We start from the raw sequence: 14,292 nt of genomic DNA on the forward strand, positions 1-14,292 counted from the left end.
CTATCAGACTGTTGTGGCGAGCGCCCTCTTCTATACAGTAGTGTGCTGGGGAGGCAGCATTAAGGAGAAGGATGCCTCCCGTCTGGACAAACTGGTGAGGAAGGCGGGCTCTGTGTTGGGCACAGAGCTGGACAGACTGACATCTGTGGCAGAGCAAAGGGCGCTGAACAGGCTCCTGTCAATCATGGACAATCCACTGCATCCACTGCACAGCACCATCAACAGGCAGAGGAGCAGCTTCAGCGACAGGCTGCTGTCACTGTCCTGTTCCACTGAAAGACTGAGGAGATCGTTCCTCCCCCACGCCATCAGGCTCTTCAACTCCACCCAGGGGAGAAAAACTCTAAACTCCAATATGTCTGCCCTTTAGTTAACTATACAACCTGACGCAGTGCTCCCTGCATTATGTGACCACTGACTGACTGACTGACTGACACTACTTATGCACCTTAGGCCTTTCAAGCACTGGATTTGACCATGCACCTTAGGACACGAGCCCCATGCTCGTTATTTAGCTATTTATTCTACTTTATTCTATTAGTTCTTCTAAATTGACCTCCTCTTGTTATTATTATTATTATTATTATTATTATTATTATTATTATTATTATTATTATCAGTTTGTGGATACTGCTGGAAACTGTGAATTTCCCCTTGGGGATGAATAAAGTATCTAATCTAATCTAATCTAATCATAAGTAACATACAGGAACTCGTGGATGATACAAACCCTAAAATACAACATAAAACAAAAATATGGGTATTTTATAAAAATAATAAAATATGGAAACATAAATAAACTAAACAGTAATTAAATCTTCAGGCATAAATAAGAAAAAAAAACATATGAGGAGAAAGAAATGAACAAAAAACAAAACAAAAAGAGGAAATAAACCTAAAACAACATCCGACCGAGAGGGGGGGGCGGGACTTCCGGCTGTGAGCCGCACTGTGATTGGTTGAAATATCACACCGTCGGAATGACGTCTCACAGAGGGAATTTTTCAAATCGAGAAGAAGCGCTCTTGTGTGTGTGCGGCGGAGAGGAAGTTAACAACACCGACAATGCAGAGAGCAGGGTGAGTACTACCACCTTTTACAGTTAGTCCTCCAACCGGCGGACAGTCTGTAACGACGCTGTGTGTTTAAAAACGGTTGCCAGTTACGGTAACTACGGTAACCGTAACCTGCCGGCGGTTGGTCTCCCGAGGAACGGTTGGTCCCGTAGTGTTAGCATTGCTAACGTTAGCCGGCTAGTCCCGCTGACTGTCTGTCGGTATTTTGGGGGGTTTGAACTTCACATTCATTTATTTATTATTGTTTTTTTTTTTAATAACAGCTTCACATATTCGTGTTATGTGTCTCTGTGAAAATGTAACACATCTTAATCTTGATGTTAAATTCACACGTTTGTTGACCGTCACCTGTATCTTCCACTGGTTCGGCCCTGGGCGCCTCAGTTTTAATTAAATAAATAAATAAATAAATAAATAAATAAACATTGTCCCCTTTCCTGTCTCTGCTCGACGACTCAAATTGAGACATTATGTCTGGGTTTGATGTGGAAGAGCTTGAGCCTTGACCTCAACCCCACCCAACACCTTGGTAATGAGGTCTTAAACAGGGGTCATACTCTTAATTCACACCCGTCCAGCAAAGGATAAATAAACTCCACCTGTCACTGAACTTATGCTGCTTTACTTCAGGGAGTTCAGGATCATTATGATGTTAAACATTAGCCACAGGAGAAGAGAAGAGTTTGCCATCGATACTGTCCCACAGAATATATGGTGAGACAATTATATAAAATTACACACTTTGAAGGAAAGTATTCCTTATTCCATCCACGCAGGGACATTGGATAATATGTCATGCTGTTTTTTTTTAGTGTGGCCTTGTGCTGCATGTCTTCCCCTTTCCTGTCTATCTTTATACAATAAAGAAAAAGCCACCAAACAACAAATAAAGGCCAGAAACATACTCTCTTATCAGCCCTTTGCACACGTTTACAGGCACCTTTGCTATTATTTGTACCAAACTAAAATACTAACTTAACTCAAAATGATAGTGGGGTTGTATATGAAGGGGTTGTTTAAATTCATATGAAACAAGTAGAACAAAAAGGGTAATGTTCAGGTGTCCATTGAGTTACTTGAGTGAACTATCTGGATTATTAACTAGCATGTAACAATGTACCATATATTTATATTTATATTTATATATATCTTGTTGTGTTTGACATTGATTCTGTTTTGCTTTATGACTTGCAGCAAAGGGAAGACTCCTCGGAGGCATGGCCCAAAAAAGGCATCCAACATAGACAAAGATCCTGTTGGAGTAAGTGAACAATTTACTTTATTTCTCAAATTAAAACAATATTACAGCACAATCACAGTAAAAGGTGGAACTTATATACTAAACCAGGATTAATGAGACATAGACTCAGTCTTCAAGATATGACATTCAAATGAGGTTTAATCTAAACATAGTTCTTCCAGTTGTGATGGCTTCATCTACTCATTCGTCTCTGTAGGTGTACTGCCGTATACGTCCACTTGGAGCAGAAGATGAGGAGTGTTGTGTTGAGATGATCAGCAGCTCCACCATTCAGATACATGCTCCCGATGGCCTTAAAGCCAACCGTAATGGGGAATACAAAGAGGTAAGTGTGCCGCAGCCCTCTTTGCTTGGCAAGTTTTCTGAGCCTGTTAAGGAAATTGACCATCTACATCTATATTTAGAAATCTCAATAAAGAGCTGTTGTTTAAACAGACAGGTCAACAGAAGACATATGACTGCCACCGCTGATTTATTTCAGCTGACCTTAATAAATTACTGCTTTGAACTTAGTTGATCTTGTCAGATAACTCTAATGCTTTTACTGAGTCAGTTTGATTATTGTTTTATTTGCAAAGAGAAAAAAAAACTCACACAGCGATACTGAATTTTAAAAAAGGTGGTTTGGTCTCAGCTCTGTTCAGTAGACACCTCAGACTTTCTTCAACAACAGGTTTAAGACATGGTGATGATATTGGCCTTTTTATTGTCCGTTTTCTGTTCAATGACATTCACATATATCGTGGTGTTTCTTTGTTTATCCTTCAGACACAGTACTCCTTTAAAAAAGTATTTGGTATTAATACCACTCAAATGGAGCTGTTTGAGGATGTTGCCAGGCCACTGGTAGAGGACCTCATTCATTGTAAGAATGGTAAGTGAGTTAAAGCTGTTGTCGAGGCATTAAAATGTAAGATGTGCACAGCACAGGATCCCAGACACTGACTATGTATCCTCTCTGGTGATGAAAGTCTTAGTTGATCAATAGAAAATGACTAGAAATCCTGAAAATGTGTTTTATTTAATTGTGATATTCCATGTTATCAGGTCTCTTATTTACGTATGGTGTTACTGGAAGTGGTAAGACCTTCACCATGACCGGCTCACCTGGAGAAGGTGGACTCCTCCCCCGTTCTCTAGACATGCTCTTCAACAGCATCGGCCCCTTCCAGGCCAAAAGATTTGTGAGACTTTCATTCATTAATATCTTGTTGTAGTTGGTCTCTAAAGAAAGATTATGTTTTTGGAGAGGGGTTGGAAATTATTCACATTTAAATCTTCATCAGGTGTTTAAACCAGATGACAAAAATGGGATGGAGATCCAGGGTCAAGTGGACGCACTGCTGGAGAGACAGAAGCGAGACAGTCAACAGTCGGTGCCCAAAACACCATCCTCCAGGTAGATATGAGTGATTGTGTTTCACTTTGTACTTTCTACACTATGTATGCTGTTCACAAAGTACCTTATCACTGCTGTTTATCATGTCGCTCTTCTTTCGGTGTATGTTTTTAGGCAGAAGGCTGCTGACCCAGAGTTTGCAGATATGATCAGCTCAGAGGAGGCGTGTAAATCTGAGAATGTGGATGAAGACTGTTGTTACAGCGTCTTTGTGTCCTACATCGAGGTCTACAACAACTATATCTATGATCTCCTGGAAGATGCTCCATTTGACCCAATCAGACCAAAGTAAGAGACAGGATTTCAAGTCGGTGTATGCGTAGAGCAATATCACGTTGAAGGTTTGTCTGTACAAAGCTTATTTGTATCCAGGTTATCTGTGTTGCTATTCATGTATCTGATTGCTCTGACCACATATTGAGTTGCCCAGCTGCACCCACACAGTTCCGCCTCTACTTACGTGCACCACAAATAGTATTTTTGTAGTTTTGCAACCATGTGTGTCTGCATTACAACCACTCTGACTGTTTTTCATGTATGTGCTGAATAAGTTCGTTGAGATATAGCGTTTTCTTTGTGTACGCTGACAAGATGCACTGTTTAAAATCCTGTTTTTGTCAGGTGGCTCGGTGGAGGCACACCTGTACGGAACAATGAGTTCATGTATGTGGCCAGTAAAAGTACATTACACTGTACTATATTTATTCATAGTCATAACTTGGCTGTAGCTGACATGTTGCGTAGGTCATCAGTGCATTTCCATCCCATTAATCCAAAGCCCTGTAAAAGTGTAGCCTACTAGCTTTGTGTCATTTGTGGCTGTCATCTTCGAGGATTGGCTCCCCGCTGTTACTGTTAGTGTGTGTGTGTGGAGAAGTGTAACGACCCCTGAATGGCTCGAGCTTGTGTGCATGTGCCTTTACCCCTGAATGTGTCTGTATGTCTCCCTAGATTGTATTTTATTAATAATGTTGACACTAACATCAAGTATTTGTTATTTTAGCTTTTGCTGTTTGTCTTAATAAAGAGACGCATCATTGTGTTACATTCCTGGTGTATGTTGATTGTCGTAATTAACTTGTTTCAGACCACCTCAATCCAAGATTCTCCGAGAGGATCAGAATCATAACATGTATGTGGCTGGCTGCACAGAAGTTGAGGTGAAATCTACAGAAGAGGCTTTTGAAGTCTTTTGGAAGGGTGAGTGGTAATAATTTTCTTTGTTACAATGTCCATGCAGAGCTGACATCACTTATATGCATCAGGGCAGTTGTGAGCTGTAGCTTCCAGTGGCCATTATCAGCATTCATATTTAATTAAACAGTCAAATCAGCAGAAATAATTGGACAAAGCAAAATATCTGCTGACTTATAAATATGAATATTTGGCCACTTTTGTTACTTCTGTTGTTAATGTCACACATTATATTAATGATGCTCTGCTCTGTTTCTGTCTCTAGGACAAAAGAAAAGGAGAATAGCCAACACTCAACTCAACCGGGAATCCAGTCGCTCCCACAGTGTGTTCACGGTGAAGCTGGCCCAGGCACCCCTTGATGCTGATGGGGACCACATTCTACAGGTGACATGCAAACGTTACATACTGAAAGATGTTTTTCAGTTTTATGTGTAGAAAATGTGTGTTTTTATGATAAAGAAAGCCAGTAAAATGAGTACACATTGTGTGCAACAAAGGATTTCAGCCACTAACAGTGTGTTATTAAATGTCAGGACAAAAACCAGGTGAATGTGAGTCAGCTGTGTCTGGTTGACCTGGCAGGCAGTGAGCGCACTAGCAGAACCAGAGCAGAGGGAAGCCGCCTCCGTGAAGCAGGTCAGTTTACCTCTTACAGTGGGCTTTTCTCTCCAACCAGAGGCATTCACTGTGAATCTTCAGATTTTCATTGTGTTTAGTAATATTACCAAACATCTCTGGTAATGTCTGATTTACAGGTAATATCAACCAGTCCTTGATGACACTGCGCACATGCATGGAAGTCCTGCGTGAAAACCAGATGTGTGGAACTAATAAGGTTGGCATGTGTTTTATTTCTATGTAAGGTGATGTTATTCATCTTAATTTGTACTACTGGTAATTTTCCAGTAGGTGCAGTTTCACAGAGCCTTTATTTTCTTCCAGATGGTGCCATACAGGGACTCTAAAGTTACACATCTGTTTAAAAACTACTTTGATGGAGAAGGAAAAGTCAGGATGATTGTGTGCGTCAACCCAAAGGCTGATGATTATGACGAAACAATGGTAGGACATGTAAAATCTTTTCTCTTTAATCTCATTTTCTGTCCCAGAAGAAACTCATCTCATTCTTTACAAGTCCAAAATGTGGCTGCTTTGCCATCAAACCACAATGAAATCTTGACAACATGGTTAAATATACACTTCCCTTGTTTTGTCTCCTAAATATACAAATTTCTTCCAAGATTACAGTAGACTCTTTGGAACTAAACAAACTTCACATTTTAGTTTCAAACAGCATTTGATTTAGAGCACTAATGGGTGCGTTGATGAAATTAGTGTATTTCTAATTGTATTCCACTGCATGTGCTGCAGCTGGTCATGCGCTTTGCAGAGATGACCCAGGAGGTGGAGGTAGCGCGGCCGGTTGACCGCCCAATCTGTGGCCTCGCAGCAGGACGCAGACACAGAAACCAGGTCTTCAGAGATGAGCTGTCACGTCGCCTGGAAGAGCAAGGAGGTCCCAGTAATGCAGGTAAATCACTCTTAAGTTCACTATGCTCCTGTCATGTTGTATCCTTACATTCCATATATGTGAATTTCAGAAAACCTTTTATTTACTGCATATGTCTAGTTCTACACAATGTTTCCATGACACATTCTTATTCACACTGTAGATGACCACGGTCTGCTGAATCAGCTCATAGAAAGCCTTCCAGCCCTGCCTCCCTGTGAGCTGGTGGACCCAGCTGATGATCAGACGTTGCCACGCCTGATGGAGGTGCTGGAAAGGAGGCATCGTGTCCGTCAGATGATGACCGAGCAGTACAACAAAACGGGTACAGGCCCATTTTCTACACCACAAATAATTATTTAATTCACTATTTCATAGCTGATTTTAGACAGTTGTCTGCAGTAAAAAAGCAACATTTCAAGTCAAAAAACAGTTTACATTAATGTGTTTTCTCCTACAGCCAGTACACTGGCGTCCATGCTTCAGCAGTTAGACGGTCAGATCAGTGCAAAGGAGACCTTCCTCCATGATCAACGAAACAGACTGGGCGAGAAAGACAAAGTCATCATCAACCAGAGGACGGAGATAGAACGATTAGAGAAAAAATCCAAAACTCTGGAATACAAGGTGCTTTCTCTTTTACCTAGAGAACTTATTCTGCATTTGGTTTGCAACTCTTTTAGTAGGCTTGTAAAAGATATATGAATTCACTTGTTTGCTGTTTTCACTGTTTACTCACACTACCCGTCCTCCTCTTCAGATCGACATCCTGCAGAAAACAACGGACATGTATGAGCACGACAAACGCTCACTTAAGCATGAGCTGGAGACACGGGAGCAAAGGCTACAGAGAGAGCTGTCAGAGAGGAGGCGCATGGAGCAGCGCATGCACGGCATGGTGACTGACACCAAACTCAAGTGGGAGAAGGAGTGTGTAAGTAGAATTATTGACAGTGATTGCTTTGTATATTGAAGGCTTGCACATACGTAGTGTATTGGTGGAGCTGTATATGGTATATTTGTGCTATGTCGTCCATATTTTAGTCACCCAGTGTAACATACAGTCACTGCTCAGACAATAAGTAAAGCAGCACCAAAACATAAATAGTTTACTTTTGCTTATGCGTGGAAAAACGGAATAGATAAGATGGGAAAGGATCTAGTCCATTTCATTCTCTCCACACCGATAGAGAGTGGAGGACATGAGAAGGAGAAAGGCAGAGAGGCAAAAAAACACGACTGAGAGCCTGGATTTTTTGTAGTGGTGTCCCTAGTCAGCAGCCAATGTGTTACCAGCTTAAATTCCATTATCACAACAATAACAATAATTAAATCTTTCTTTTTTATTGGCCAATTATATATTGATACCTGATATATTTTTAAAAAAAGAAGAGTTTCCGTTTTAATAAAACAAATGTAAAAGAAAAAAAGTGGTGCTGACAGATTTTATTAGAAGTCAACTTTGAAAGAACAAAAAATCGCAGATACTTTGAATCAGAATGTATGTTTTGCTCCTCAAACCTACTAACAATTCGTACACTATCATGAGTGCAAGAACTTCGAAATGAGAAATGTGAACCACAATACCTCCAGAGAATATTCTTGTATAAATGAGGAGACTGTTCTTTCAATTGTTTCTCGCTGGTGTTGTCTAATCAGGAGAGGCGAGTGAACGCCAAGCAGCTAGAGATGCAGAACAAATTGTGGGTGAAGGATGAAAAGTTGAAACAGCTCAAGGCCATAGTGACAGAGAGCAGCGGTGGTGGCACTGAGCGTCCAGAGAAGCCTGAAAGGCCTTCAAGGGAGAGAGATCGCAACATCGGCCAGAAGCGGTCTGCCTCACCCTCCCCACTTCCTGTGAGTGACCCACGCTTTAATACTGCCGGTTCATCAGTGTTCACTTCATCACTCTTGCGAAACTTAATTTGACATGGAAATTTTGCATGCTACTAATTATTATATGATGATCCCTACAGATGAATTCTGAAGATTTCTGTGCTTACCGTACACCGCAGCTTTTTTCTATGTTACCCTGTTTTGTATTTGTGTTGATCTGGAGCCCCTAACATCCACAATGCTTGGCCCCATTCCCTCATCACTTTTCAGGACTTCAGCCAAACTCCCTCCCACCAAAATCCAGCCAGTGTTAGGGCAGTTCAGGACCCTTACCCTTCCTCCACCACATCCTCCTCTTCAGCCTATCCTTCAGTAGCCTCCTGCATCTCTGATTGGGAGCAGAGGTTCCCTGTAGACTCAAGCAGCCAGGCTAGGCAGCCTGGGACTCCCCAGTGCAGGACCCGGAACCCCACCCCATGCCACAGCACCAGCAGCGTGGGTCGCAGGAGAGGCCAGCGCTGGGCCCCAGGCACTGAGGCCCCTGCTACGACTCTAGTCTATGGGCTAGACCTAGAGGCAGGCACAAGGGTTAGTGTGTGTTAGAACCTAGATGTCCTTAAGATTATGTGTAGTTTTTCTCTGAGGGCTTATAGTTTAAGCTTCGCCTTGGTGTAGAACTGCCCCCGTAATGGTATCAGTAGATGTCTGCTTGTTAAGACATGCATCCAGTAGAAGTGCTGCATCAGTGTAGGCTTGTTTCTCTTATCCAGACTTTAAGACAGACTGATCTGTCATGCTTGTAAATGCTTTTTGACTCGCATCTTCAGCCTTATGAGTAGTTATATCATGTTCGTAGTTCTTTCTGTTGCCAAGTTCCCTCTAGAATTGCTTTTTTCCTCGTAGTGTTTCATCACACGTTTCATCAGCACCACTTAAAATGACAAAAATGATTCTAAAATAAACACACACAAAAATGCTGTAACAGTCGCAGCAGTATTACACGTGTTAAAAGAGCGAAGCAGAATGATGCATGTTTATTAATCAAGAACACCACTGGACTCATACAACTGCAATATTAGGGTTCAGTTTGGAGTGATTTGATATGGCACTCAACACTGATGATTTTGGGTCTACTCAGATTGCTTGAGTGTCCCACTTTAAAAATGGCCATAATAATAATAAATCATCTAGTTGTCTCATTGTCATGTATTTTTCTGCAGAGGCATTGCTCTGCATAATTCAGTTTTTTAGAATCATTAAAAAGGGGGATTGACAGACATTTTTGCCCACATACGCAAGTGTACAAATCGACTATAACCTTTATTTGACTTAATGGACAAAGAGTAGAAAGTGTGTGACTGTACACATGTGGGCTGAACCACCAAATTAAAACCTGCCGTTCCATACGGATATTCCTGGCTTCTTACAAACTGTCTGGTCTTTTGGTCAAGGTCTGAATCAGGTCTGTGATTTCCTTTTGTATCTTAAAATCATAGTTTGACTTAGCCTGGTTCCATACTTTGAATTGCTGCCACCATCTCTGTTTTTCCCCCCAGAGATTAAAATAATGAATGATTAATGAAGTGAAACGGAACAACAATTCAGTCTGATTATCTTCAGTCACTACTATGCGGTAAACCATCCAGTGTGGGCCGTACAAAACTTTAAATTAGGAGCACCAAGTGATAGTGGAGTTCCTTGGTGACCTGCTCAAATTGTTGGGACCAAAACAGAATAATCTTATAACAGTCTTATTTCTAAGACTTGACTGTATCAGTTGTCAGTTTAAAACCCTTCATCAGTCACATGAGCTTTAGAACACATCTTTATTCTGTTTGCATGTAGTCTTTTATTGCTGCTTCCACACTACTTTTGCGCTGCTTTGCATGTTAATTCTTATTCACTCTACTGGGCTGTTTTCACTGCAGTGTGTGTGTTTTAGTTACTTTATGAAAATATGTACTGCTGGAAGCTCCAGAATATTGTTTGTTTGGGTTGTGATTTGAAGGCTACTATACCTTGGAAGTGTAAAGATTTGATCCAGTTGGACACCCTGTCCCTCTTAGACTTCCAGTAGTACATTTATTTTCAGTACAAGCTAACAAGCAACAGCTAACACGCTCTAATGAAAGACCTTCACTACTAACCCCAACAAACTTTAAATAGTCCCTGCTGGTGTCACATGTGAATAACTTCCTGGTTTGTCTTTCTCACACTGGGATCACCAGACGGCTCCTCCAGTTCATCCAATGCACAGACGCTCACACTCTGCGGGTGGAGACAAATGGGTAGACCACAAACCAACTTCTAATTTGGACCTAGACACTGTCTTGCAGCCAATCATACCCAATGCAATCAAGGTGTCGACCCCGAACGAGAAAGCTCTGTCTAAATGCCAAAAGTATGTGCTTAGACATCAAGAGCTTGCCTCCGACGGGGAGATCGAGACCAAATTGATCAAGGTAAAACGACATAACTGCTTAATTTGAGACTGCTGATTATTATATATCTTGCATGAATTTTACTTCGACTTAATCACACTGTTTGATTTCACAATGGGGTCCTGTTTTAGATATTAATGGGACATTTTCACTGTTGATTTGTGAGTACCGTATTTTCCGGACTATAAGTCGCATCAGTCAAAGAATGGCTCATGAAGAGGAAAAAAACCATATATAAGTTGCACCGGACTATAAGTTGCATTTATTTATAAATGTATTTCACAAAATCCATGACCAAGAACAGACATTCAATCAGGAAATGCAAGTTAAACACATGGTTTCTGTTGTCACTTAAGTCCATGCTGTGTCGATCCATCCAATGACTTGCTGGAAAGTTTCATGGCGCATCCTCCCGGTTGCCGTGAAGCTGTGCTCTCCATCCACCATCCACTCCTCCCACAGGCGACGCAGGACTGCCTTAAAGCTCCGGTTCACTGAGATGTCGAGTGGCTGGAGTACTTTGGTTAAGCCTTAAAACATGTTCAATGTCATATATAAGTCGCAGGACCAGCCAAACTATGAAAAAAAGTGCAACTTATAGTCCGGCAAATACGGTATGTGTTTCTTCTTGTATTCTCTTTTTGGACATTTGTGTGAGTGATTGTTTTTTTTGTTGTTGTTGTTGTTTCCTTTCTCAGGGTAATGTTTTTAGGACCAGAGGTGGAGGACAAGCTGTGCAGTTCACTGACATTGAGACACTAAAACAAGAATGTGCATCAGCATCAAGGTACAGTATGTCCGGATGAGTATTACAAGTCAGGAAATTCCTGTGTGGGTGGACACTCTTCTGAGGATGTGTATGTTTGTGAAGGATTGTCAAACAGCATTATTAACTCATCTGGCCTTTGTTGCCTCCCATTCTCACACAATGCAACAGGTATTTACATCTCTGGGAAGGTGCACAGTGTAACCATGCCATACCCAGTTGATACTAAAATCTGTTACAGAAATATATATTCAAACCAACCCTTGTTTTAAAAACTCTGTCTTATGGTTGAAACTAAAGATTAAAGGTTTTTTGTACTGAAGATGTAAAATGTCATTAAGATCACATTAACACCTACAGAGATTGTAGAGTCTCTAATCTATCCAGTCTTTATGTCTGTGACAAATATATTCTAATTACATCTATTGTGAGTCATATTTGTAACATGATCAAGTTGGGTAAAACCTTTTTTGGTCCTTTTTTGTTTCAGTCGCAAGAGGCGTTCAGGGTCTGGAGAAGGACCGGCACAAATGGAGAACATGGAAAACAGGGTAAGCTCTAAATTAATTGAACTAAAGAAAAATACTGTTAAACTGCTTTCTTGTCATTTTAATTTGAATATATATGTTTTTCTAAACATATTCAGGTGTCAATTTTTTTTAAGAAAATTCTTAATTTATTATAAATTGGATAATTTGATACATGTCAACCTCTTCTTCCTCTATAGCCTCCAGTGGCAAGCACAAGCCATGGGTATCAAAAGTAAGCAAGTAAAAGCGTCTGTGTTTATGTGTGTGCACTGTTTACCATCTTATATAGACGACACATTTCAGCTGTTGATTTGCCTTTAAAGTTGGGATCAATGAGGTTTATGGTTTCTGTTGTTTTCTTTCTTCCAGACGCAGAAAGCCTTAAGTTGCTGTACATATGAAGGACCTTTTTAAAAACATGCAAGATTTTGCCCGACTATCTGAACAGTGAAGGGACCGCCGTGTGAAACTATGCATCTTTTTTGAGAGTCAGAATTTTTCTATTCTGTCTGATCTTAGCACAAATTATTAGAATATTTCACTTGTATTTGCTGGATTAGTATGCTTTTTGAATGCTGGAATTATTTCTTAAAGACATGGACATATTAAATAGCCCCATATGAATATTCAGTGATAAATGTAATGTTTTATTACTACTTCATCTTCTTCTGCCTTTCACTGTTACCCAAAGATTGAAATATTTTAGCTTTAGAGCAATAGAAAATGTTTATTTTTTACTTTTACTTTATAGTGCCATTGCTTGCTCTGTGCTGCATTTCTTGGATGTTAGTCAGCATATGGCTGCTTTCAAAAAACACCGTTTCAGAATTACAATGTGTAGATTAACTGTAAATATAGAACTGTTATTAGGTTTCACTGAAATCAATCTGATCATCTGTAAATATTTCACGCTTTTTACCTGTTTATTACAACAACTAAGATCTGTAGCACTACCCTTTTTGGTGGCATTAAATTTATTCAAACTCAAAGGATTCTTGGTGTGTGTGTGTGTGTGTGTGTGTTTAGTGACATCTAGTGGTGAAGTTGCAGATTGCAACCATTTGAATATAGTTGAGTGTGTAGAAGAAACGTATGTAGTTGTGAGAACTACAAAAGGCCCTATCTGGAGTCAGTTTGGTTTTACTCTTTCTGCACTACTGTAGGAACATGGTGGGTTTTGTAGAAGAGGACTCTAAGGTATCAAAAACACAACATGCCATGAATATTATATTCCACTGCTGCCAGTAGACCCTTATAAATGTAACACACTGGACTTTTTAATTCATGAAGACAGAAGGGTCTCCATCTTTAAGGCCTTGAACATATCCAAAAGACACCCTATTCTTTTTTTTAACCAAGCTCTGATGGTCTGTTTTAATGAAGTGGCTGGAAAATGAAGCCAACACTGAAGTGAGTCAATCTCCTTAAGCTTCCATGTTAAAATGCCCAACTACAGCAGAAATAACATGTTTACAGCCTGCTACATGAAGCTGCAGTTTCTATAGCTAATTTCTTCCTTCGTGACAGCTATGGGGCAAAGCCAGGACTGCCCAGATGGTGTCACAGAGACTACATCTATTCTTAATAATGCAGTCTATGGTTTCCCTTAATCTTGGGTTTGAACACATTTGATCAGACTAGAGTAAAACAAGGAAAATTAAATTATTGTATGTATTTAATTAGATTTTGTTTGTTTTATTTTCACTATATGGGGGAGAAAATTAAAAGCACTCACTCAATTCCAAGGATATTGAATAACATGAATAAATTAATTGCACATGTTATAATGCTGGAAATTATGCCTTTTTAATTAATCTTAATTGCGAGTGGATTTCCTGTCAATAAGTAGTGTAAAGAGAAACTAAACTCCACAACCTCGAGGTCAAACACATTTCCTCTAACATTTTGTCCAAGCCACAATGACCCACTCAGCCTGAAGTCAAAGGCTCACTTTAAGGCTAAGCACAGAGTTTGCCTCGCTGACAAGTAGACACTTTATCCCTGTTTGTGCAACATTTTTGGCCTGTCAACAGGTGAGAAATGTCAAACCAAACTACACAACCAGGTAGAAGCATACACTAGCAAGTCTGTATATATATTTTTTCTCACCACTGCTAAAATCCTGTGGACTGGATCTCTGTGCTTGCATTCTGGTTGTGTGAAATTCCTCCAACATGTTTCGAATGCTTTGAGGATGTTGGTGTTGGGGACATATTTTGGATGACAGAGTGTTGTAGCATCAACGTCTATGGACAAACAGAGATGTGTCATCCTCC

At 40.3% G+C, this 14,292-nt stretch overlaps 1 protein-coding gene across 5 annotated transcripts; it reads left to right on the forward strand.

The window, feature by feature from the left end:
* Nucleotides 1-985: 985 nt before the first annotated feature.
* LOC127351749 (kinesin-like protein KIF23) lies at nt 986-13,005 on the forward strand. 5 transcript variants are annotated; one of them, XM_051379623.1, is made up of 23 exons: nt 986-1,079; nt 2,271-2,337; nt 2,534-2,662; nt 3,106-3,211; nt 3,385-3,521; nt 3,624-3,736; nt 3,851-4,024; nt 4,824-4,936; nt 5,196-5,317; nt 5,467-5,569; nt 5,689-5,768; nt 5,876-5,995; nt 6,305-6,464; nt 6,607-6,768; nt 6,904-7,070; nt 7,204-7,377; nt 8,103-8,300; nt 8,550-8,867; nt 10,508-10,741; nt 11,419-11,507; nt 11,977-12,037; nt 12,214-12,248; nt 12,386-13,005. In XM_051379623.1, exons 1-23 carry the CDS (start codon nt 1,066-1,068, stop codon nt 12,399-12,401), a joined length of 2,892 nt encoding a protein of 963 aa, XP_051235583.1. In that variant the 5' UTR covers nt 986-1,065; the 3' UTR covers nt 12,402-13,005. The 5 variants fall into 5 exon arrangements, with proteins under 5 accessions (XP_051235583.1, XP_051235585.1, XP_051235586.1 ...); XM_051379625.1 differs by lacking the exon at nt 10,508-10,741; XM_051379626.1 differs by lacking the exon at nt 8,550-8,867.
* Nucleotides 13,006-14,292: the final 1,287 nt, after the last annotated feature.

The sequence above is a fragment of the Dicentrarchus labrax genome, unplaced genomic scaffold (genome assembly GCF_905237075.1).
Source record: "Dicentrarchus labrax unplaced genomic scaffold, dlabrax2021, whole genome shotgun sequence".
Lineage (NCBI taxonomy): Eukaryota > Metazoa > Chordata > Actinopteri > Moronidae > Dicentrarchus > Dicentrarchus labrax.